The following is a 20,682-nucleotide window of genomic DNA, read 5'->3' as shown; positions in this document are numbered from 1 at the left end:
ATTGGTGTAAATTCTAGCAAAATTTTTGGTCATAGTATTCTTTAGCTTTTGTGTGGTGACATTCTCTCTTGGTTTTTCCTTTTATTTACTTTGTTTTAGCAGTGCTGGGGATGGAACCGGGGCCTTGCACATGCTCAGCAAGTGCTCTACCATCTACTACCGAGTGCCCCTCCATGGTAACTATTATCATTACCATGTGGTATCTTTATATGGATGCTGTGCTGGCTCCACTTGTTAAATACTTTAATCAGATTATGACTGTGCCAAAAAGTCCTGGGAGGTTCATGTTGGGGAGGCACAGGACTTTGTTTTAGCCTGCTGACATTTTTACTTAAGACTGAGTTTTGTCCTAGTTTTTTTTTTTTTTTTTTAAGTTTTCTATAAATATGACATACATAGTGTATGTGTGAGGCCGAGTGCAGTGGTGCCTGCCTCCTACTTGGGAGGCTCAGGCAAGAGGATCACATGTTCAAGGTCAGCCTCAGTGACTCAGTCAGACCCCATCTCAATATAAAAATCAAAAAGGGTTAGGGATGTAGCTCAGTGGTAGAGAACTGTTGGGTTCAATACTCAGTACCACAAAAATCAAATAAACAAAAACCATAATCCATGTGTAAGACATACAAGCCAATAATTAAACACGGTCTACCCCCCACCCAGCTCGACAAAACCATTGAGGGCTGGGGAGCAGCTGAGTGGCAGAGCAAGTACTTAGCATGTGTGAGGCCCCAGGTTTCCTCCTCAGCACCAAAAAAAAGCAAGAGCTTCCTGCTACTCTGAAGGCTTTTTCCACTCCCATCTCCCTCCAGAACCAACTGTAGTCCAGAATCTTGTGTTTGCCAGTCTCCCTGAGCTTCTTTAATTTTGGACCTGTGTGTGTTGTGCATGATTTATGAATATATGTGTATCCTTAATGATCTACTGATGCACCTTGAATGTTCCTGAACTTCTGAACTTCATATACATGATAACGTGGCCCACACATTTCTGTGCTCTGCTCTTGCTGCTGTTTGGGGGCTTCCATACAGGAGTGCACCGCTGGAGTGCACCACTGCTGTAGCGTTCCGGCAGGTAGCCACCACTCACCCAGCCATTTTCTTGTTGATATCCTCTGTGATTTTCAGGCTCTTCTGACAAATACTGCTGCTTTGGATATTTTTTAGTTTATCTTCTGATGCATGTGTGAAGGAATTTTGCTAGGGCGGTGGTTCTTGTCCTGGATACACTTTAGAATCACTTGGGAAAGTTTTGCAAAATAGCTGCCTTTAGGCACCGCTCCGAAAGTCTGATTTAATTGGTCTTTGGAAGGGAAACCCAGGCATAGGTGGTTTTATTTTTGTTTTGGAAGTTACTCAGGTGACTCTAATATGCAGCCAGCAATGAATGCCCAAGCTGATCCCACCAACAGTGTGTTACCACCTGGCCACAACCTCTCCCTCCGTTCCCAGCACAGCCAGGCATGTGTGAAGCTGTCCCACTGTCCCACAGTGAGCTCTGCCTCTCTCCTCCAGCCCAACAGTCAAGGTGCTTCCAGCACCAGGAAGTGTCCCTTCAGCCCTACCAGACGCCTGTTACAACCAGGCGGTAATCCTGCAACTCAAGGGCACCTCCACGGAGCAGGCCTGTGGCTGTGCCTTCCCCTCTGTTCCTCCACCCTTCAAACCCCTTCCGACTCCTGGCTGCCCCTCACCCTAAGGAAGGTATGGCTCGCTCCGCTGCCCACTCCACTTCCTGCTTTTGAATATTTCAGAAGAGGGCAGGCAGAATCCTAAATGCATACCTTCAGGTTCTGAGCTAAAGACCTTAGAAAGTTAAGAAAACAGCCAGTGCATGGTGCTGCCTATAATCTCAGCAACTTGGGAAATTGAGGCAGAGGGACCGCAAGTTCAAGGCCAGCCTCAGCAATTTAAGAGACTGTCTCAAAATAAAAACCAAAAAGGGCTAGGGATGTGGCTCAGGGCTTAAGCACCCCTGGGTTCAATCCCCCATACTAGAAAAGGAGGAAAAAAAAAAAAAAACAACTAAGATCCCCAGCACCATGTTAGGTCTATTGACTGAGTGTCCGCGGACATGGACATCTGTACTTTTAAAGGGTCCTCAGGTGATTGGTGGCAACAGGCCACCCTTCTGGTCTGTTTCCTCAAATGCAAACAGATTCATTTGGTAATCATTTGAGACTACTTTTTGGCTTCAATATTGTGAGCCTGCAAAACACTAAAACCTGCCCTCAAAATTGTGGTCTTCCAAAGTCAGAGAAGAGTCCCCTGCTCTGTGCCCTCATGAGGCAGAGCTGCAGCCAGCCTCCAAGGCCAGCTGTGCCCTGCTCACAGCAAGTCCTCTCCCCTCCTTCCGTGGTCCCAGCTGAGCTGGCTGGCTCCCTGCTTGCCCCCTGTGGATTGATGTAGCAGCAGGTGGCCAACATGGCCCCCTGAAGGGTCCTACTGCAGCACCGGTCTTCACCAGCAGTGCCTGGGACAAGCATCAGGAGCAAGGGCTCCTGGCATTTGCTAAACCCATCCTGGAAAGCTCTCTGGTTTATGATCTCTTGTTCCCAGGTTAAGATGTTTGTCCATCATCTTGGCAACTACACAGGAGCAACTCAAGAAGGCTCTGCAGCTTGATCAACATGCTCATGTTTCTCGTTGCTGTGTCAAGAAATGACCACACACAGCTGTTCAACACACCTATTATCTTCCTTTCTCAATTTCTCCAGCAACCAGCATGTTCATCTCTTTGGCAGTGCTGGGGATGGAACCCAGGGCCTCGCGCGTTGCAGGCAGGTGCTCTATCACCGAGCTACAACCAGCCCTATTACCTCGGTGTCTGTCTGGGGTCCAGGCACAGAAGGCTGCCATCACGGCATCGAGGCTGCGCTCTCAGCTGGAACTCCAAGTCTTCTTCCAAGCTGCCGGTGTTGGCAGTTAGGGACAGAGGTCTCCATTTTCATGAGGACTGTGTGCTGGTGACTTGTCTGCACTAAGTTTCTAGCCCCCTGGGCCTTTCACACTGTGGTGCTGATTTCTACAAGGCCAGTAAGGCAAGCTCTTCCTTCTCTAGTTCTTTTAAAGGATCAACTGCCAGGCAGGCTCATCTCCCTTTTCATTAAATTCATCAGGATTTTAATTATCTTTTTGCCTTTGCCACAGAGCCTCTCCTAATCCCAGGAGGGAGATTCCCTTGCATTCACAGGTCTTGCTCAAACTCCAGGTCACACAAGGGTAGGGGTCAATGGCTGTCTCCAAACTCTGCCTCCCACAAGGGATTTGGAATCCAGCTACAATTTAGCCACAGCCATAACTCCAGCAGGGGACCAGGTAAGCAAAAGCAAGTTGAGAGAATCAAATCAACACTTTTATTTACTGGCAAAATGTAAAAATCCAGGTCTCTTAAATCCACACAATCTCTTCAAATATTTGGCAAGTTGGATTCCAGGTTTGTGTGGGTGGGTGGTGAGGAGAATAAAGTGTTCTCCTGCTCAGAGACTTCCAGTTGGTTCCATGTTCTGTCCTGCTTCTCTCCAAATTCTTATCAACCAGGACTCTTCTACAGTAGAGGAAAGAGGCCACATTTCATAGCACTGGCTCTATTTGTGGGGGACACAAAGTTCCTCCAGAAAGACAGTTTCATGGTCCATAATGACTGTGGATGGCTGTGACAGATATCACACACACGTATATACCCTCTCTTTACAACAGACACACAGAAGTATGCAAGTTTAATACCTACAGACAAACAGAAATGACATAGGACACAGATGCAACACTAAAGTCAGGGTGAGGAAAGGGGGTGGAGAGACGTGGGATGGGATCACAGCAACCTGTGAGTGACTCCTTTGGTGTTGAGACATGAGAGTTGACTCGTTACTAAGATCTGCATATCAAGTAAACCACCAACTTGGGCAGACAGGTAGGTGGCAAGATAACTGAGCTTAGGACAGTGGCTGGGCCTGGAGCTTGTCCCAGAGCATAAATACCCAAGGATGTCTGAGAAAGAGTGTCTGGCCAATGCTTCTGTAAGAACATGCTCCTGTGCATGCTCCCTTCTCCTAACACTAGATGAGGAAAGAAGTCCCCACTGCAGGAAGCCAGGCTCTCCAAGCCTTGGTCTTTGGATAAATAGCAGCACTACACACCACTGTACCCACAGCCAGCTTCCCTGTCTACAAGCACCCTCCCTGAAAAGGGATTTCCAACGGAGAGTCAGCAAATCCAAGGAGGTGGGCGGAGCCACAGTGGTGGGATCTGAGGGATAGGAGTTGGTTGGAGGAGCAGATGTGTCCCATGGGGTCTCTCCTAGGCATCGTGAAGATTGCTGTCACTTAGCAGCACCTTCTCTCCAGGTTTGAAGGCTGGCATCCCAAGGTAGGGGCAGTTGGCGCAGCGAAAAGCATCACCCAGGTAGCACTGTCAGGAGAGAATAGGCAATCACATGGGGAACCCAGGAGCCAGCTCATCCCAGAGATGCAGGCCAGGAAGAGGGTCTGGGTGCATTTGCAGATCCAGTTGGGAAACAAATACTAAGAGTTTTCAAGATCTCTGGTTGCATGAAAAATAACGGCCAAGTAAATATACCTTCACGGGTCACATGTCTATAGTATTTTGGTTTTGGTACTGGGGATTGAACCTAGGGGTGCTCAGCCACTGAGCCATATCCCAAGCCATGTTTATTTTTCTTTTGAGTGAGGGTCTTGCTACGTTGTTTAGGGCCTAAGTTGCGAGGCTGTCTCTGAACTTACGATTCTCCTACCTCAGGCTCCCAAGTCCCTGGATCACAGGCATGCACCACCATTCCCAGTCAAATGTCTATAGTCTAAGTAGTTCAAATCATACCCAAGCTCAGCCCAAAGGCTGAATAACATCAAGTCCCAAGTCTACTCTGAGGTAGAAAGAAACGGGCCAAACTGGGCCTAGAGGTGCACACCTACAATCCCAGTGACTTGGGAAGCTGAGGCAGGAAGATAAAAAATTAAAGGTCAGGGGCTGGGGATATGGCTCAGTTGGTAGAGTGTTTGCCTCACATGCTCAAGGCCCTGGGTTTAATCCCCAGCACCACACACACACACAAAAGTCAATTTCAGCAACCTAGCAAGATCTTATCTCAAATTAAAATAAATAAATACAGAAAAAGGACTGGGGATGTAGCTCAATGGTAATGTGGCCCAGGGTTTAATTCCCAGTAAAAAAAGAAAAAGAAAAGGGCCCCAAATAGAAGTGACTGTGTGAGCATGCTAAGGAGAAAGCCTCTTCCCATTACCACCTAACATGTCTTTCCATGATGGCCCATTACTAAATCACTTGAGAGTAGGTCCCTCAGAGGTGAAGCCAGTCTGTTTAGTTTAGGGTGATGCCTGATACGACTGGGGGTAATGTACACGCTGAGTAATGATCCAGATATTTACGTTTCCACAGGCTGACTTGGGCTGGGCGCTCTTCTGTTCCTGTAGCTTCTCTTTTTCTAGTTCCTCTGCAAGGCCACAGGTGCTAGGGGAAAACAGTCGCTGATGAATGAGATGCCACCACCCAGAAGTCCAAATCCACAACAACACCTTAGACACAAAATGTGCTCTAAGACTTTTCTCTTGTTACCAGGGTGTCGACCAAATGCCTGCAGGGTCTGGCAGACAACAGCCCAAGCAGGAGGCTGCTGGGCGACAGTGATGGGGAAGCAGGTGGCGGGTGGGGCTTTGCTGGGGAGTGCCCTGCTATAGAGGGCGACACTACTCAGCCTGCTATCACTGTGCGAAGCAGACCCAGTGTTGCCGCACTTTCCAAATTCAAGAACAAGACAGGGAAAATTCTGGAGTTCTACTCCTAAGTGATAGAAACTTGCACATTATAAAGAAAATCACGACAATCCAATAAGTCTATAGCCAACAGTCACCGTTCCATTCACATGTAAAATACCAACACCAAGGCTTCCAGGTTCAGAGGATGAACTGGAGCAGGCACCCCCAGTTTCATTTTCCCTCCAACCCCGCCAAAACTTCAGCAAAGACCTAAAGCCACAATGACAGAAAACTGGCAAGGAAACAGCATTGATGCAGCGTTGGCAACCAAAGCAGAGAGGAAGAGGGGGACCACAGTGACAGATCAGGCCCTGCGCATCAGAGCCAAGAGGAGGTGCAGGAAGGGCCTCCCGAGAGGGTTAAAAGGGGAAAGGCTCAAAGATAAAGAGTTTGGACTGTCCCCCGGAGGCTCGCCTGGCTTCTCTCAATAAAGCAGACAAAAGATCCACCTACAGGCTCAGCAGTCAACTGCCTTTTGCCCTCCACTCTTTTTTTTTCTAATTTATTTTTATAGTTGTAGATGGAGAGTACGTCTATTTGTTCATTTTTTAAAATATGGTACTGAGGATCGAACCCAGGGCCTCACACGTCCTAGGCAAGCGCTTTGCCACTGTGTTACAGCCCCAGTCCTGCCCTCCACTCTTACCACTGAGCCGCAACCCCAGCCCTCCACTCTTAACCATGAAGAATCCTACCAACCTCCTATGAAAGCCTCCATCTCACATGGAAGTCAGAGACAAAGCTTAGGAAAAGACAACTTGGAAGAAAGAGCATATAGGGAAAAAATTAAGGGAAAGAATTATTGATACCCTCAAAAGAAGAATTCACATCAATGAAAGAAAAAGAGGATGTTTTAGGCAAAAAATTAAAATCATAGTAGTAGGAATAAAATACCAAGAGATTTTGGAGGACAAATGAAGAAATCTCCCAATTTCAAAAACTATGAAAACTATAAGAGAAGAAAACAAAGAGACAAGACAAAACTTATGAACAAAATAAAATAATACTTCCCAGGACCATGAACATGACTTTTTAGACTGAAAATATGTATTGAGGGGCTGGTGCAAAGCATGAAAATAGACCATTATTTAAGATGTGCTATTACAAAATGATAGCAGGGATAAAGAAGATTCCATAAATTTCCAAAATAGAGAGGTCTATTGAAAGAAGGTCTTATAGAAAGGTCCTATTAAGAAGGTCCTATAGAAAGATTTTATTAAGAAGGTCTTATAGAAAGGTTCAAAGATAACTGTCCTCAGATATTTTATCAAAATCATTTGAAGAAAGAAAACTACAAAACTATCTCCAAAACTAAGTAAGAAAATAATTTTCAGCCTACATTTCTATACTCAAACTACCAATCACCCAAGCGTAGGAAAAAGGCATTTTCACACATACAAAAGTCTTAAAAACTAACAAACAAAACTTAACTCCTAAGTAGGGATTCAAAAAGTACTACTGGGGAATTCACTCCACTGACACAGAAGAAACCAAGGAAGAGGACGCATGACACGAGAAACAAAAGCTACCTAGATGAGAGCAGGAGGGACTCTCAGGAAACGAGAGAAGTGAGAGGCCAGATGTCAGCGCTGTGACACGGTCACATGGAGACGGACACCACAGCTGCCACCACCATGCTCCCTGCCACCATCACACCGTGTGAGCTGGAGGCCAGGCAAGCCAGCCCAGTTTCCGTCCTTGGCTTATGGCAAACATGCACTGGTGGCATTTAACTTTTCCACTCCACACTCTGAGGCCCACATCCACTGAGGACCCTCGCCTCCGCTCTGATCCACTCCCAAAAGTAGAGCCTGGGCTGCAGCAAGCTTGCAGCAGCCCCCTCCCTGACGCGTCACCGACTACACTCCTGAAACCTGCCCAATACTCTACCACACTGTGCCCTTGGTTCCCTCCAATTCTCTCAGGGTTCTTTCTCACTGTCCTGCAAGGGGCTCTTCCAGATTCTCACAAAGGCTGAGACCAAACTATGACCCAAGACCTCATTCAGCTGATCTTCCCCGGCGGCCTTCATGTCATACTGAACGGTGACCTTTCCTTTTCTACTCGGCTCTTTACAACAAAATAACATTGGAGAGTCACACATAGGCGGTCAACTATCAAAAACCACAGGAAGGAGCACATATGATCAAAGTGTCATATGCATATATGAATATGACACAATGAAACCCATGATTCTATGCAATTAACTATGCACTAATTAAAACAGCAGGAATGATTAACACAAAGTGAGAACAGTAACCTCTTGGTGGGGTGAAGAAGATGCAGCTGAGGAAGCACATACAGTCGACATCTAAGGTAGCAGTGACACTTCTCTCCCTTGAGCTGGGTGATCAATCAGGACATGGGTGTTCATTCTTCTTAACAATGTACCTATTTAATATATTCCCTTACACAATACACATTTCACAATAAACAAGGTCTCGAAAGAGTACAACACTGTGACAACTTACTCCAGCACTTACCAGTTCTTACAAGCCTTCCTCTTTTTTCTTTCCCCACATGAAGCAGCCCGTAGGGAAGCGGGATCTGGTTTTTTCAAATCCTCTGGATCCAGTAGCTCATCTGAGTCAATGAGATCCTGGAATGTTCAAAGCAATTAGTGACACAGTCATGGTCTCTCTAATGGAAGCTCAAGTGATCACAGAATGTGACAGCAAATGAACACAGTTCAGTGTGAAGAAGGCACCTACTCTATCCTCATGCTCAACAGGACACACACTCAAGAGGCCCACTGTCCACAAAAATGCATGCAAGGGAATTGGGATATAATTTACATGAGAATAGCTGTAAGACTGGCCAGCAATGTGAGGGGGAATATATATGTGCATTTGTGGGAAGGGTGGAAGCAGGCAGCGAAGAGAGAGAAGTGTCATACTCAGTCCAATGTATGAAGACCCTCAGGAAAAAGGGAGTGAAATATTTTCCACGTAACTCCAAAGTCAAATAAAGAAACATATATTTGTCCAATTTTTTGTAAACAAGTGGATAGTTGGTCTGCAAGCTGTATGACGGTGTGAACTAGGACCTGTACTACTTATCACTCTAACTTTAATCACGGAGGCACAGAAATAAGTAACTATTTTAGATGGAGCTGATCAATGATTGCAAGGACTGTTGTGTTTTTTGGTACTGGGGATTGATCCCAGAGGTTCCCTTGTTTGTTTTTTTTTTTTTTTTTTTTTTTGAGACAGGGTCTCAAGTTGCTGAGGCTGGTCTTGACCTTGCAATCCTCCTGCCCCAGCCTCCTGAGTAGCTGGGATCACAGGCATGTACCAGCAAACCCTGCTTCAAAGTCTTGCTTTTAAGACTGTGAACATTCAGTGACTTGTCCAACGGGGCCAACAAAAACATTTCAGCTCACAAACTCTCTTTTGGTTTATACATGTTCACAAAAGTACTTGATATATTGCGCAAAGTGAGAACAAGAGAATCTGAGGGGAAAGGAGATACAAAAAAATAAATTTAAAATGCTACCAACATGGAGTGTCCTTCAAATCAAAGACACCAGTGACTGGCACAACCACAATGCTGGACTTTAAATACATTCATACCTACAAGTCTAGAAAGCTCACTCCAAACTATAATTGTTCACACTCAAAGTGGTGTCCAGAAGGAGGGGCAAGTGACCTCAGTGCCAACTCACCGTGCTCTCGTCCTCCATGTCATTGGCTGAGAGGGTCCAGAGCTTGGCAGTGGCAGGGTCCACGGTCGGTTTCACTAAATGCAACCAAAAAAAGAAAAAGAACTCCATAAAGACAGCAACAAACTACCCATGCACATATGCGCTTTTTCTTTTCTGAGTACCAGGGATGAACTCGGGGTACGTTACCACTGAGTCAAGTCCCCAGCCCCTTTTGCTTTCTATTTTGAGACAGGGTCTAAGTTGCTGAGGCTGGCTTTGAACCTGTGCTCCTCTGCCTCAGGCTCCTGAGTCACTGGGATTACAAGCATGTGACGCTGTGCTGGCCACATAAGTAAGAGTTTCTATGGAGACTCTATGGAGAATAACTGGAGGGGAGTCAGAAGAGCTGGGTTTGGTCCAGCTGGATCACTTACATAAGAGGCGTGACCTTGAGCTGACCACTCATGACACTAACAGAAATCATATGTTAAGCACTTCCTTTGTACAGACACTACAACAACACTTTATATTCATCATCTAACTCAGTCTTGCTAACAACCTTATGAGGTTTTTGTCATTCTAATTTTAAACCTGTGAAAACAGATTTAGACACTAAAGACTGCTAATGAGGCCACAACTACAAGTCTGTCCAAAGTTTTTAACCTCTATTATTCAGTCTTCCTACTTGATATCTTGGTTTCCCACCCTGTAACATGGGGCTAAACAGGGTTCCTTCTACCTATTTTGAGGATTAAATGAGAAATTTGTCATTCATAAAGACTTCATAAATAGCAAAACCTAACCTCATCTATATCTGTTATTATGCCCTAGAGCTCTTGGTGGCAAGGTATCATAGTGGCAGACATGCCTCAAACCTCCTGATTCTCTGTCTAGGTCACAAGAATGCAAGGAAGGGTGTGAGAGGGCTGAGGCCTGGGACCCAGTGTGGGCAAATCCTCAGAAAGGCCTTTAGAAAGGCAAGTGCAGCCCCCCAGGGACTAATGTCACAACTGGGTGCTCAGACTTTCCATGCCTCATCTAATTGTGCTCATCTAACAGAACCATGAATCCAAAAGTCAGATTTCAAAGGATTTCCTAAGATTTAGACCAGACAGTCAAAACAGTGCGACATGGATGTGTTGGTAAATATTGATCAAGTTTTGCATTTCTCACAGATGGGACAAAAATTCAGACATTAAAAATTGTGATAGGGCTGGGTATGGTGGCACATGCCTGTACCCCAGTTACTTGGGAGCTTGAGGTAGGAGGATTGAAAAGTTCACATTGCCAGCTCTAATAACTTAGCCAGACTTGGTCTCAAATAAAATGAGAAGGGCTGGGGATGTAGTTCAGTGGGAGAGTACTCCTGGATTCAATACCCCATACTGCAAAAAATAAACAAACAAATGCACATGGTAAGAAAGATGAGAGAGGTGGCAAAGTATGTGCACGTGCATGCACGATTTTTTGGGCAGAAGAAATAGTTTTAACAGCACAGTAGGACCATTAGCTGCGCGTGTGGGGCACGCCTGTGATCCCAGCAACTTGGGAAGCTGAGGCAAGAAGATCACAAGTTCAAGGCCAGCCTTGGCAATGTGGCAAAACCCTCAGCAACTTAGATGCTATCTGAAAACAAAAAGCAAAAGGGCTGAGAATGCAGCTCAGTGGTAAAGCACCCCTGGGTTCAATCCCCATACAAAAAAAAAAAAAAGGGTATTATAGGACCCTCAAAGTAAGAAAAGCTGACCTAATAGGCATATGAAAAACAGCCGTGGGAACAGAAACTGGACACCGAATGTCCACTGCCATTGCCATGAGGATAAACACTGTACCTCTGGGGCCTAGAAAGACTTCACTGACTAAACACGTGGCTCCAGCCTCGGGAACGATGAAGCCTCAGTGTCCTCTGGTGCAGAAGGGGCTGCGCTAGACAATAGCTATGTATTATGTCAGGCCTGGATCCTAATATTACCCAGGTTAAAAATATTTGAGCATTCTGCAATTTGGAAATGACAGAGATCAAAGGCATAATCCTCTAAAAATATTCAGATGGCTCGCTTAATTTCTCACGTTTCCCTGGCCCATTCACACAGAAGAATGTCACCAGGCCAGACTTACCAGAAGGAGACTTTTTGGTGATGGAAAGTTTAAGTTGACTAGAAGAACCCACTTCGAAGTTTGGCTTTTTGCCTGTGATCTGAACAGAGAGCAGGCTGCCACTGTTGTAGCCCAGGTGTTCCTGGACAGACTGCTTCTCCTCAGGGCTCAAGGACGCCCGCTGCAGCTGGAATTCAAGATATCAAAGGGATTAATTTGCACATCTCTCATCAATTGTTTTACTATGTTCACCCACTCAGGGTTAAACACTCATTACTGTGTATTAAGTATATAACAGCAGAAAGTAACACTGATCTCTCCCTTTTTTTTTTTTTTTTTTTTTTTGTATTAAGAACTGAATCCAGGGGAGCTTAACTACTGAGCACATCCCCAGACCTTTTAATTTTTTTTTTATTTTGAGACTCAGTCTCACCAAGTTGCTTAGGACCAAGTTGATGAGGCTTGCCTAGAACTTGTGATCCTCGTGCCTCAATCTCTCAAGTCGTGGGGATTACAGGCATGCACCACCAGGCCTGGCCTAACATTGCTCTTCATGACATGTTCAGGTTCACTCATCAGAACCCTAGACTACAGTTTTGTTGGCATGTTTGCTTTGAGAGCCTATCTTTGGAAAGTTTTAAAGCACTTATGAAATATTAGGTACAAAACACTATGCTAGTCTTTGTGGGTGTTTAATGATTATGATTAAAGATGAATCAGACACAGTTCTGTTGAATCATAGAGAAGCATGGGTACAGTGAAGACAGTAGAAATTTATATCCTAAAAGAGAGAGGGGAAAGGAATCCTTTCTATGTTCCTTAAGAAGTAGCGGATAGTAAAGATAGAAAAGGTGGGGAGCAGGATGACAGCTCTATGTTATTTTTGAATGGTTAAATAAATCATGGTCCATTTGTGTCATGGAATACTGTTACATCATTAACAAAAATAAGGGAAAAATAGGTGAATAAGTGTCTAAGATATTTAAAGATGGCAAAAATATAGTGACTGAACTACACAGACTACGCTGTTTACATAAAAAAGAAGTACATGCATATAAAACACAGAGTATACGCTGGTAAACACAAAGGAGGAACTGAACAGATGCACAAAATGCTGGAGGGAGGGAAGTGTGAGCAATGACTGGGATGTCACTTTCACATTCTATATTCTTCAGGATAAATTGAATCTTTATCAGCATTCATTACTTTAGAATCAAACACACAAAATCTTAAAAGAGAAATAAGCAAGGAAGGCATAAAAAATCTGAGGCCTACAAGAAGTCAGATATAAGCTAGCACAGAATAACATTTACCTCTATACACCCAAGAAAATGTTAGCATCAGAGAAGAGTACGGACATGTAACCTCGGTTGCACTGGAACATCTCCACTGAATGGCCACAAATACGATATTCCCTCAACTTTGACCAGCCTGGATACAGCGGTGGCACGTTGGTCTAGACGATAGCATTTCACTCAGGTCTAGGATTTGTGTCCACTGAGAGGTGGGTGGGAAGCAGCAGGGCATCTGCTCTCCCCACCACACTACCACCACCATTAAACAGTTCCTAGGCAAGCAGAACAAGTGGCCCCATGGGTCCTGCCGAGTCTCTTCAAAGAGATCTCTTTCCCACAGTTCCTCACACGCACAGCAAGTCTCACCTTGTTTCCTCATTCCATGTTACTTTCCCCAATTATTCTAACAGGCAGGCTTGATGTGCTCACCCAAGGTTTTAATTCACAGCAAATAAAGTGGTCTATGTGCACGCATACCTCTTTCACTTCCACAAGACCAGAGAGAGTCAGAGCTGAACACAGTTTAGACACTGTCTTCACTTTGCTATCGTTACCTGCCAAGAGGAGAAACCCAGTTAATAGTCAGAACAGGAAAAATTCTAAAGGTCCTCCCTGTGCAGGGGGCAGGCAAGCCCCTGCTTCCAGAGTATGCAGAGTACAGTGATGGCATTTTAATTTGAAAATTCCTGTGGTGTTCGAAGTGCTCTTACCTATCCTCTTATTATTGTTTCTTATTACCTGTTTCTTGAAAACTCCCCTCCAGGGGATGTTGGATAATGAATGTTATAAACTGCAAAGTGCAGAGAAATAGAAGTATTTTCTTTGTGAAGTTCTATCAGAAACATTATATTTAGTCATCAAGGGTTTAAATTTCCAACAAAGAATGTCTGTTAGTTCCACAAAAGTAAAGGATATCTCTATACATTTCAAAATCCTTTCATTTCTATTATTTTATTTGATTAAATACATCCTCACATTTTGATTGAAAGATCAATGGAAAGTGCTAAAATTCAGATCCATGATTAAATGTCTCTAACACCTACACCACTGAGCAAAAAAGAGGTTTTTATTTCTTGGACACAGCCATTAGGCTCACCTCAATCAACATCTGCCTCACCCCTCTCAGACTTCCAGTCATTATTCTAAAATTTTGTATTTTGAAACATTATAGATTTGGGCTGGGGACACATCTCAGTTGTGGAATGCTTGCCTAGCGTGTGCAAGGCCCTGGGTTTAACCCACAGTCCTGGGGGAAAGTGTTGAGGGAGCTGTGTGGACCCCTTCCCTCATCTTGCCCAGGCTAACAGCCCTCACACTCGAAGACCAGGAAACTGACAAAGCACTCTTTATGGCCACGTGCACTTCCTCCCTCCCTGGAAACTGAGAGGTGCTCTCTGTTGCAATAATTTTGTTATTTCAAGAATATTAATAGAAATACACAATAAGGAACCTGTTGAGACTGGCTTTTCCTCTCTGCACACTTCTCTTGAGCCACTCAAGCTGACACAGATCACTTGGCTCCTTTTTATTGTGCTGTTTTCCATGCTACAGACACACCAAAGTTTGGCCTTTCACCTGCTGAATAACCCATTTTTTTTTTAGGTGTCAGTCTCCTTCTATTATATTACCCACTGGGTCAGCCAACGATTGGAATTTCTGTTTCCTCAGCCCTTATCAATAATTCATCCCTAAGGAGAGGCTGTGTGATGGGAATACTGATCTCCAAATGATATCTCCTGTTTAGAGATGCAGCAAGCATGCCCACCAACCCCATCACACGCTGGTCTTTGAAGTGAAGATGTCCTTACCTACGCCTGTCTCTACTGGTTCTTTCAGAAAAAGACATCCCCCAGGCCGAAGGATCCGGGCCATCTCAGCCAAAATCTCAGCACTGTGCAGAGTCATGCTTCCTGGGACTACACCGGACAAGATAATGTCAAAGCTGGATTCCTTGTGGGCAGCTGAAAAGACAGAAGACTAGTCAGCAGTCACCTGAGACCCAGAAGCAGCTTCCCACCGGTTCCCAAGCCCCACAGAAGCTCCAGGATGGTGAAACCCTACCTGCTGAGTGAACACTATTAAACCACCATCACTAGTAAGGGGGCAATGAGGCTCTGCCTGCTCTCCTTAGACTTACTAATTTCATATTCTTTTATGTGCTCAGGAAAGTAAAAAAGTTAAAAAAGAAAAGAAAAAAAAAAAAAAAAAGTAGAACAACTACTGAGGAAAAAGAACATACACGAATCAACTATCCCTAAGTCTGCTACATAGCTCAAGTGAAAAAGGTGACTGGCCACTACTTTCATGTGCCACCCCAAACAAAAAAATCAGCTGTCATGGAACTACACACAAGCAGCACTCCCAGTGAGGACAACAGGTGAAGTACTTACACTGCAACAGCTGGTCCATGTTTTCCACAGACACTTGGCCTCCATCGCCAGTTAACACTCGAAGTTTATCCACCAGATCTTTCAGAGCCTCCACAGGGGATGATTTATCCCAGACCACTGCCACAACCTGGCCAGCTGATATCCCAAAATTTGCCATTCCTCTAGTGTTGACAGACCTAAAAGCTACTGGTCAAAAGAGAATCAGGACTGAGCAGAGTCAGCAGTGCAATTTAACCCATGGACTATCGTCAAGCGATTAGAATCACAACCTACTTCGAACCTCCCACCAGGGAACGCTGATGTCATCAGAAATCCTATTGTAGACTTTGGAGTTGAATAAATGAACCCATTACCTTAAGGCAGGGGGTGAGAACCCTGATGTGGCAGAGTCAAGAAATGGAGATTAGATTCAAGTAAGAAGGTTGGCGACAGGAAGATTATTTGCTTTTTGAGATAACTCAGCATGAATAGACTATAAAACACTCAGGGCATTAATTAGGCAGAATTGTGACTCAGCAAGGAAGGCAAAGAAATTGAGAGATATAACTCGACCACAGCTTACTATTTCTAAAAAAGAGAACCCATTTAAATTTTGCAAATTAAAAACTGATATTTTCCCCTTTCATCAAAGTCTAAAAATTCAAATCCCTCAAATTTATAACAATCAATGGTATCAATTACGTCTTTAACTTTACTAGAGCCAGACTATTCAAAGCACTACATACATGATCTCAACTGATCCTCAGAATAGCTTTAAACTGATACTATTACCATTTTACAGAAAGGGAACTAAGGCAGCTATGTACAACTCACACAACCAGTAAGTGTTAGGTGGATAAAGTAAGGGCTAGAATCTCCTACACTTTAACTATGGAAATTTCCCCCCCACGGGTCAACTTTCTCTTCCATTTGATATTCAGATAAGTATATAAAGTGTTTACAATGAAATTAGGTCAAGGGCTGAGTCTGCTCAACTCCTCCTTTCTTAAACATTAATGTCACTAAGTTTGACTTGAAATAGCTCAAATAAATGAAACAGAAGTGGTTGACTCAGAGACAATTATGTCACCACAGACACTTCAAAGGACAATCTCCTAGCAGAGCATGAAGGCTCATGCCTGTAATCCCAGCAACTCTAGAGGCTGAGGCAGAAGGATCACAAGTTCAAGGTCAACCTGGGTAATGTACTGAGATCTCGGCTTAAAATAAGAAACAAAAAAGGAAGGGGATGCAGCTTAGTGGTAAAACACTCCAAGGTACAATCCCCAGTACCAGAAAAAAAAAGAAAGAAAAAATTAAAAAGGGAATAAAACTAAGTGTCTACAAACCATGTTTGTTAGCCAGAGTCCACCCCTAATACTATAGAGCTTTGCTGCTACTCATTTCAGAAATGAAGTTTTAATTTCTAGAGCAAAATCAACACAGGTTAGCCTGGTAGATTCAGCCTTCATAATGTGGCTCCACCATTCCAAAACTCATTTTCTCTCTCCTGTGCCTTTTATATAGTGTCCTCATGTGAACACCCACCCTTTGTTATCCTGATCTGACTACAAACCCCGGAAAAAGAATGCCAGGTGTCATCAGACAGGCAGTACTCATTAGTCATTTAATTTCAGGTTTTAAATCCCTAAAAAGAATGCCATAGAGAACTGAAACTTTTAAGCTTTTAATTGTCACATGATGTTGAAATAGAGCTCTTGCAAAATCTTTGTTAACTTGGGATCAATTTCATACTTAAGAACCAGACAGGGGCAGGGCATGGTGGCACACGCCTGTAATCCCAGCCACTGGAAGGCAAGGGCTGGGGATGTGGCTCAGTGGTTAAGTACCCCTAGGTTTAGTTCTCAGTAACAACAAAAAGAAACCAGCAAGGGAGGAATGGTTGCGGGGTAGGCTGGGAATGAAGCTCGGCAGTAGAGAACTTGCCTAGCACGTGCGGGGCCCAGATTTTGATTACTGGTAAAAACCAAAACAAAACAAAAAAGAACCAGTCAGAGAAGACAAGAATACAAATTGCTAGGCAGTTAAGTTATGAAATAAAGGAGCTAGGGTTCTAGTTATCACTGGGTCTTATTAGGTACCTGACTACGGGGAAGTTACTAGCCTTTTTGTATCTTCTCATCAATAAAGGAAGGACAGTAACTTCATATTTTTGCAAAGCTGCTATACGAAATAATGAACAATAATATGTAAAGTACTCAGCAGGGTCTGGTACCCAAAGTTCAATAAAATAATGTTCTAAGCCAGGCACAGTGGCACATGCCTGGAATCACAGTGACTTGGGAGGCTGAGGCAGGAGGATCTTGAGTCCAAAGCCAGCCTCAGAAACTTGGTGAGGTCCTAAGTTACTGAGACCCACTTCAAAACAGAAAATAGCTGGCTGCGGTGGTGCATACCTATAACCCCAGCAGCTCCGGAGGCAGAGGCAGGAGCTCAAAGTCAAAGCTAATCAACTCAGTGAGACTATCTCTAAATGAAATACAAAACAGGGCTGGGGATGTGGCTCAGTGGCCAACTGTCCCTGAGTTCAATCCCCAGTACCCCCACTAAATAAATAAATAAATAGGCTGAGGATGTGGCCCAGGGTTAAGCACCACTGGGTTCAATACCTGGTACAAAAAAAGTTCTAAGTACTCTAGGCCCCCACTTCTGTGGCTAGTTCATTTGCCTTTGCTTTAGAGAGTCCTATAAAATCCTTGTCCATGCCTGCTAGCAGGACTCCTCAGGGAGCTATGTGAAACTTCTTTTCCATTGTTAGTGTAAGAGCTAACTTCATGACATCGTAGTATCCTTGAGGGATTGTCAGTAAATTAGAAGAATGTAAATAAAATGCCTTGCTTTCTGTATCTCTGAAAACCAATCTTACAGCACAAAGGAGATCATAAAATAGGTTTATTAATTTTCCCCAAACAGGCAAAGCCCCTACTGTTACTGAAATTAGGTCTTTGTCCCAGTGTCAATTCAATGAGGACATGGTTTTGAGAAAAAGGATAAAGATGGTTTAATGCTCTGCTAGCAAAGGAGAAACAGGGGACTCCCATCCCAAAGGCTGTGATTCTGCCCATCAGTAGGAATAGGGGGCTTTTAAAGAGGTGACTCAAAGGCTCTGCTGGTACATCCCCAAAGTCTGGATTACTTTGTTCTGCCTAACATGGGGAAGAAAGGTAATCCTGTTTCCCCTGAGATTAGGGAGGAGCCTGGAGAGAGGGAGAGAAAGAAACATGTCCATTTAAAAACTAAGTTGCAGTGGCAGAACAATGGCTAGATTCAAAGCAAAGCGGACCACTGATACACTACTTTCAGTTGGTGTTTTCTAAACAAAATAGGAGAAAATTTTATATATATATATATACACACACACACATATATACATATACATATATATATATACATATATATATACACACATATATAGTTGTCCATGGACCTTTGCTTTTTATTTATTTATATGGTGCTGATAATCAAACCCAGTGCCTCACATATGCCGACAAGTGTTCTACCACTAAGCCACAACTCCAACCCTGACAACGTTCTTTTAAATACCTAAAGATCAAAGTGTGATACTTTTCATCATCGGTTTTGTGTAACTGTTGTGGATTTGTGTGTGTGTCTCTCTCTCTCTCTCTCTATATATAAAATACTTATATATCAAAAAAAAAAAAAAAAAGATAAGAAAAAAAATCCAGCAACTAAGCCAACATTCTTAGGAGCTGTGACTCAGGACCCAGTTTCATAACTGAAGAAGTGGTGTAGAAGTCATTGTCACATCATTGACCTTGTTTGTTAGATCACCTCTCCAAATGACTGTTAGACACACATATCCATGGCTCTTCTAAAATGGCAGGCAATAAAAGCAGATGTTTTGAGAATAACTTCTGGAGACATACTTGCTTATTTTTAAGGAAGTCAGTAAGCACCAAATCTTGAGGTATTTGGACCCTCTTAAGAAAATGGCCAAGAGCCAGACATGGTGGTGCACGCCTGTAATTTCAGCAAGTAGGGAGGAAGATCACAAGTTCAAAGTCAGCCTCAACAACTTGGTGAGGCCCTGAGCAACTTAGTGAGACCTGGTCTCAAAATAAAAAAAAAAAAAAAAAAAAAAAAAAAAGAGCTGGGGATGTGGCTCAGTGGTTCAATCCCTAGCTCAAAAAAAGGAAAAAGGAAAGGAAAAAGGAATGGAAAGGAAAGGAAAAAAGAAAAAGAAAGAAAGAAAGGAGAAAAGAGAAAAGAAAGAAAAAAATGGCAGAGCACAGGCCTAGAGTCCCATCTACTGAGAGACCGAAGTAAGTAGGATCACTAGTTATAGACCAGACTGGGCAATATAATGGGACCCGCATGGCAAAATAAATAAAAAGAAAAAGAAAAAAAGCCTCAGAGAGAGAGAGAGAGAGAGAGAGAGATATCAAAAATCCTTTACCTAAATCCATAAATATGGCTTTAAAATTTGTACAGGTTTGGCTTAGGGGTCTCATTGCCCCAAAACCAAGCAGGGGAGAGCAAGATATTTTGAAAACAAACAAACAAACAAACAAAAACTAGATGCTGAGGTGTGCATACAACTTTTTAAATAATTGCACGCTCCTGTATCCCTAATCCAAAGATCATTTACTTCTTCCTATTAGCCTAACCTGACGATTGCCCAGTGAGGTGCTCTGCATTTACATTTTTAAATGACAACACCAATGACCTCCTTGAGCCATCAGGAGGTTTCTTGGCCAATTAGTAATGCCAAAAAGCAACAAAATCAGCTTCTCCCAAACTTGCAGATCCTACAAACCAAACGCGGCATTTGGTAAATCAAGACTGCCGCCTAGGCACCATATCAACTCTTCACGACAAAGACTCGGGTGTTCGTTTTATTAACAAGCATCCTAGAAGATTCGTGCTATTGGCAAGTTTGGGAAATCATGTCTTGGGAAGTTCGGACAAATCACAGGTTCGAATTTACAATCTGTTGGCTTTGGAAGCCCCAAGCTTCCCTGCTTTGCTGCCAGGTACCTTCACAGACCCAAACTTCGGAGGAACTGAGACCCAAGGTCACAAGAGTTCGTTACGAGGTGGAACCGGGTCTCAGACTCCGTCTCCCGGACCCTAGCTCAGCTCTTTCCCACCTCAGCACTCAGTGCCTGGGGCGGGCTCCGCGACAAACGAGGCAGCCCAGGAAGGTCAGGGAGCCACAGAGCCATGAGCCCCAGGACAAGCATGTCCAGGGCCGGGCTCGGCCCCGCACACCTGCTTCCCGAGGCATAAGCCCGCCGGGGTCCTCCACGGAGCGGCCCTGCTACATTCCCACCTAGGGACGGGGCTGGAAATGAGAAATGAGAGGATGTGGGTCAGGGGGTGCCGGGAGAGGGCCGTTAGGGAATGTCGGGCGCTCACTTACAGCTAGGGCCGGCTCTAGAGTTCTCCGCGCTCGCCCGCTCCGGGTCTCGTGCCTCTCGCGAGAGGGGGAGGCTCCACGGAGTCAAGAGG

At 44.2% G+C, this 20,682-nt stretch overlaps 2 protein-coding genes across 4 annotated transcripts in view; one reads left to right on the top strand and one right to left on the bottom strand.

Annotated features, from left to right (window-relative positions):
- Nucleotides 1-20,682, top strand: part of POLR2C (RNA polymerase II subunit C) — a 140,210-nt gene that overhangs the window by 93,791 nt on the left and 25,737 nt on the right. The gene's annotated exons all lie outside the window — the stretch shown is intronic.
- Nucleotides 3,339-20,673, bottom strand: CIAPIN1 (cytokine induced apoptosis inhibitor 1). Of its 3 annotated transcripts, none has more exons than XM_079117923.1 (9): nt 20,590-20,673; nt 15,211-15,396; nt 14,629-14,781; nt 13,298-13,374; nt 11,547-11,712; nt 9,450-9,523; nt 8,269-8,384; nt 5,399-5,480; nt 3,339-4,403 (listed from the first exon to the last, which is right to left on the bottom strand). In XM_079117923.1, exons 2-9 carry the CDS (start codon nt 15,365-15,367, stop codon nt 4,293-4,295), a joined length of 936 nt encoding a protein of 311 aa, XP_078974049.1. In that variant the 5' UTR covers nt 15,368-15,396; nt 20,590-20,673; the 3' UTR covers nt 3,339-4,292. The 3 variants fall into 3 exon arrangements, with proteins under 3 accessions (XP_078974049.1, XP_078974051.1, XP_078974050.1); XM_079117925.1 differs by having other exon boundaries at nt 15,211-15,386; nt 20,590-20,661; XM_079117924.1 differs by having other exon boundaries at nt 20,594-20,636.

Source organism: Sciurus vulgaris, assembly GCF_902686455.1.
Source record: "Sciurus vulgaris genome assembly, chromosome: 17".
In the NCBI taxonomy this organism is placed as follows: Eukaryota; Metazoa; Chordata; class Mammalia; order Rodentia; family Sciuridae; genus Sciurus; species Sciurus vulgaris.
This window is presented reverse-complemented; position numbering and strand designations above follow the sequence as displayed.